This window comes from Leptonychotes weddellii, unplaced genomic scaffold, assembly GCF_054177405.1.
Source record: "Leptonychotes weddellii isolate Sample4059 unplaced genomic scaffold, ASM5417740v2 HiC_scaffold_7981, whole genome shotgun sequence".
NCBI classification, from domain to species: Eukaryota; Metazoa; Chordata; class Mammalia; order Carnivora; family Phocidae; genus Leptonychotes; species Leptonychotes weddellii.
Genome location: NW_028050271.1, coordinates 1 through 5245, shown reverse-complemented (window position 1 = coordinate 5245; position 5245 = coordinate 1). Strand labels below are relative to the sequence as shown.

The window sequence follows — 5245 nt, the reverse complement described above, 5'->3', positions numbered from 1 at the left end:
GGGAAAGAAAGGGGGCCAATCTATATGTGCCAGTTCTAGAAACTACAATTTGGAAGTATAATATGATACGATACGGTATGGCAGGATATGATAGAACAATGTAAAAACTAGTAACTTGCAAGTGCATACTTGGAGAGATGAAGGTGTTTTGATCATAGGAGAATTAGGAAGGAGAGTGGTAGCTATTCTTGAACACCTGCTCGAGGGTCTCCCAGAAGAGCATGAGGTGTATTCTATGTGCCTCCGGAAGGACTTCCACTTAAGTGGCTACATTTGTGGGAACTAATGTCTAGTGTGCTCAGCGGTCTCAAAATGGAAGGGATTGTTTGGTCCCTCAGGGTGGGGGTGGTTCCTCAGCCGAGGGTTCAAGCAGAGGCCAGTTGTCCACCTGTCACAGAGGACGGAGAGACCCTCTTGTGCTGGGTGGACTGTGGAACCAGGTCACCTGGATGAACTGGAGCTTGAAGCCGCTGTGATCTTGACCAACCAAATGTCTTTCTCTAATTTTTATTCTCATATTTTCATGAAGAAATTGATAGCCCAACCAACGTGGTCACTGATCGAGTGACAGAAGACACAGCAGTGGTCTCCTGGATCCCCGTCCAGGCTGTCATAGATAAGTATGTGGTGCGCTACACCTCTGCTGATGGGGACACAAAGGACACGGCGGTCCCCAGGGAGCAGAGCAGCACCGTCCTGACGGGCCTAAAGCCAGGAGAGGCGTACAAAGTCTATGTGTGGGCCGAAAGGGGCAACCAGGAGAGCAAGAAGGCCGACACCAACGCCCTCACAGGTAACGGAGGGATGGGAGCCTAAACGGGTTTCCTCATGGCAGGGAGAAGGCGGATTTGTGAATCAGGAGGCCGATGCCTGCCCAACATCAGCTCTTCTGCTTGCAGAGGTGGGGAAGGGGGTTGCAAAAGCAGTTTAAAATTTCACAATTATGATTTTTCCCATTTTAACCTTGAACGAAAGAAACCGGCCTTTTTATTTTTTATTTATTTATTTATTTATTTATTTATTTTTTTTTAAAGATTTTATTTATTTATTTGAGACAGAATGAGAGACAGAGAGCATGAGAGGGAGGAGGGTCAGAGGGAGAAGCAGACTCCCCACTGAGCAGGGAGCCCGATGCGGGACTCAATCCCGGGACTCCAGGATCATGACCTGAGCCGAAGGCAGTCGCTTAACCAACTGAGCCACCCAGGCGCCCCCCGGCCTTTTTATTTTACACACAAAATCATACTTGAATTAGAATTCCATACTTGGTTAGAATTCCATGTGCAACTCTCTCAGAGCAGAGTAACACTTCCTAATTCTCATTTTTTTTGGACGTTAAAACTCAAAACATTTGGCTGACAGTGAATTTGAATGCTTATCTCCGTTTGCAGAGGCTGTACAGGCACTTGGCTTATAATCAGGAACTCTCTTTCAGACCACAGAAATGGTCTGCATCCTGAGTCAACAGTCATCAAATGTACCGATTCTGCCTCGAAGCTTCCAGAAACCAGAAGGGTCCGTCCCCAGACTTCACCTAGCTGTTCTGCTCAGCTTGGGCTTGTAGATGTCCTGAGATGGAAGGGGGGTGGGGGGCTGGGAGGGGCACATCCCAGACATTGTTTCTGCTTAAAGCTTCCTCTGCTCCTGTCCCTGAATTCAGAGCAATCTCATCCCGGAGCCCACTTGAGGTTCCAGACACTTGACAGGAAATCATAGAAAAGGATTCACTTATAGATTGGTCTCTGTTCTGGACAGTCAGTTAGTGTAGAGACACTCAGAGAAGTTGATAATTAGTTAGGAATGTGGTTTCAGAAGCTTGACTGTCCACGTTTTAATCCCAGCTCTGCCGTTCACTAGCGGAGTGGCTTTGGGTAAGTCACTTCGCCTCTGTTCCTCAGTCTATAAAAGAGGTTATATGAGTATTTGATTCATAGGGTTATTGGGAGGGTTACATGAGTTAATTCATGGAAGTGCCTGACACATAGCCAAGTGCTATGTAGGTGACAGTCGTGATTATTTCTTACAAGGTGTCTCAGTCAGCTTGGGCTGCTCTAACAGAATACCATAGACTGGGGGCCTTCAACAAAAGAAATTTAGTTCTCACAATTCTGGAGGCTGGAAAGCCCCACGATCTGGGCGCTGGCTATTTGGTTCCTGGTGAGAGCCCTCTTCTTGGCTTTTAGGTGACCACCTTCTTCCTACACCCTTATGTGGCAGAGAGAGGAAGCTCAGGTCTCTTATTAGGCATGGATGCCATCATGGGAGACCTACCCTCATGACCTCATCAAACCTAATTATCTCCCAAAGGTCTCACCTCCAAATACCATCAAATTGGGAGTTAGGGCTCCAACATAGGAGTTGGGGGGTGGGGGGTGGGACACACAAACATTCAGTCAATAGCAAATGTTAATCAGCATTCAGCCCTTGATGAATTTCACAGCATGGAGCTTCCTGGGTCAGGGTGGGCCTTATCTCCTCCAGGGGAAGGAGAAGCTGCCAGTAAGGATGGTGAGATCTAGATTGGTTTAAAGGCAGGGTCAGCACTTTCTGTGAGGGGCCAGAGAGTGCATATTTTCAGTTTTCCAGCCATGTAGTCTGTGTTGCAACTATTCAGGTCTGCCACTGAGATGTGAAAACAGCCACAGATAATATGTAAATGAACCAGGGCGCCTGGGTGGCTCAGTCGTTAAGCGTCTGCCTTTGGCTCAGGTCATGATCCCAGGGTACTGATCCCAGGGTACTGGGATCGAGCCCCGCATGGGGCTCCCTGCTCGGCTGGAAGCCTGCTTCTCCCTCTCACACTCCCCCTGCTTGTGTTCCCTCTCTCGCTGTGTCTCTGTCAAATAAATAAATAAAATCTTAAAAAAAAAAATATGTAAATGAACCGGTAGGACTGTGTTCAATAAAACTTTATAAAAGAAGGCAGCAGGTCAGATTTGGCCCATGGGCTGTAGGTTGCCACCTCCTGGTTTATATTACACAAGGCTTTCCATTTAGTAGGATTTTGAGTGTTGTAAAAAGGAAGCACGTGGGTCAGTCTTTTTAAGATGGTAGAGGTTGGAATAGAGAAGAATCTTCCCCTCTGTCAGGTAGGGGTGGTGTGAGTTAGCACCCCAGAATTACTGGGGGCCACTGGGATGTGGCATTGCTGGTGCTGTCAGGCACAGAGCTAGGCCCTGGGGGTACAGAGATGGAAGACATAGTCCGTGCTCATGGCATTCACACTCGTGTGGGTAGAGAAGACAAGGAAAAAAGATAAAGTGCAGTGAGTTATGTTATTTTTAGAGTCAACAAATGTCCCTGGAAACTGTGGGAACCAGAAAAAAGGGTACTTAGCACAGACTGGGATGGGAGAGGGGGTCATGGCAGGCTGTAGGAGGAGGTGACAACGGAGCAGAGTCTAGACCCTTGGGTGGGCATTAGCTGTGGGAGCAGCATATGCAAAGGCGTGGGGTATAAGAATAGGACAGGGGTTTTTTTCTGTTTTATCTTAATATGCAATTATCTTAATAATCTTAAGTGGTGTTGATGGTGGCCAGGTCTATGAGAATGGAGTAGTGAGGGATGAGAATCCCAGAGCAAAACTCCTCCTTCTATGTCCCCTGTCCCTAGTGCTTTCGGAACTCTGTGCTCCCCTAGGCGAGCTGTCTCCCTTGGGTGCGTGTTCTGCCCACCTGGCCTGGCTGTGATGTCCGGCAGTGGTGCCTAGGTTGGAAATGCAGTTGCTGTCACAGAAAGCTCAGACGTTTGAGGACTTGGTTTTTTTTTTTTTTTTTAAAGATTTTTTATTTATTTATCTGAGAGAGAGAATGGGAGACAGAGAGCATGAGAGGGAGGAGGGTCAGAGGGAGAAGCAGACTCCCCGCCGAGCAGGGAGCCCGATGCGGGACTCGATCCCGGGACTCCAGGATCATGACCTGAGCCGAAGGCAGTTGCTTAACCAAATGAGCCACCCAGGCGCCCGAGGACTTGGTTTTTGAAACAGGAATATAAAGGCATGTTAGTCATGCACCACCACTACTTGGATTTCCGACTCGAGGGGTTCACATTTTAAGGAGAAAGGGGTATTTCATGCCTCAAATGGCACTTGTAATAACAAAGAGCTTATATTTAAGCATTTACCATATGAATATCTCACTTGTGATTTGCCCTAACCTGTGAGGTAGGTACCGCTCTTTCCTCCTTCCTGGAGGTGAGGGGACCTAGAGTTAAGGTTTACAGTCTGCCCAAGTTAGCAACTAGGAGACAGTGGAACCCAGATTCCAACCCAATTTAACTGCATAGAAACCCAGACAAATTCTGCAAGGCGGATTATTTTTATCTGCCCAGACCTCAAGTACCATCAATTTAAGTCTTCTGGTTCTCTGGCTGCAGACATAATGTTTTATGTGGAAAGAACTGACAGCTCCCTACTTCCAGGATATTTTTCTTCCCAAAGAAAATATTAGAGCTGATGCAGAGATTTATTGAAGTATAATTGCTTTCAGGTACAAGGAGTCAGGAACTGAAAGAGTATATTGTATAAATACAGGGTAAAGGAGAAATTTGCGTATGAAAACCAAATCCAAAGACTACTTTTGGGTAAAGTTTATAGAGCTGAGACTATTTTCGCTTGTCTGAAAACCCTACATCTCATTAAATGCTGTTAGCTCATTCTTGGAATTTCAGACCACTTGCTTAATTAAACCCTTAAGTTATCCCAATCACTGGCATAGAACAGACTCTGAAATTTGTCAAGATCATCATTTTGTCTGTGTATGTGCTGGCCTTTCAGGAACTAGAGAGTTAGTAAATGCTACATTCTTTCATCTCTCTTAAAGAAATTGACAGCCCAACAAACCTGGCCACCGACCGGGTGACAGAGGACACGGCCACCATCTCGTGGGACCCGGTGCAAGCTGTCATCGACAAGTACATGGTGCGCTACACCTCTGCCGATGGGGACACCAGGGAGGTGTCTGTGGGGAAGCAGCAGAACAGCACCATCCTGACGGGCCTGAGGCCAGGTGTGGAGTACACGGTCCAGGTGTGGGCCCAGAAGGGGGCCCGGGAGAGCAAGAAGGCCGACACCAAGGCCCCAACAGGTAACAAGAGAAAGATGGTCAATCGGAATTGAATTTTGAACATGTGGATTTGAGTGTGCATGGCCCCAAAGATGTGGTCTGGGATGAGAGACTTTGTAAAGAAAGTCCTAAAGATCAAAAAAGACAGTGAGTTCTAGTAGTGATCTCAGTGGGCTCATAGC

General features: G+C 47.1%; 1 protein-coding gene across 1 annotated transcript; it reads left to right on the top strand.

Annotated features, from left to right (window-relative positions):
• Positions 1-529: 529 nt before the first annotated feature.
• Positions 530-5186, top strand: LOC145719881 (tenascin-N-like; the record flags this gene model as incomplete). The annotated part of the gene is made up of 2 exons (XM_081811489.1): positions 530-793; positions 4821-5186. Coding segments are annotated over 2 exons (560 nt in total), but the record flags the coding sequence as incomplete, so codon positions are not given.
• Positions 5187-5245: the final 59 nt, after the last annotated feature.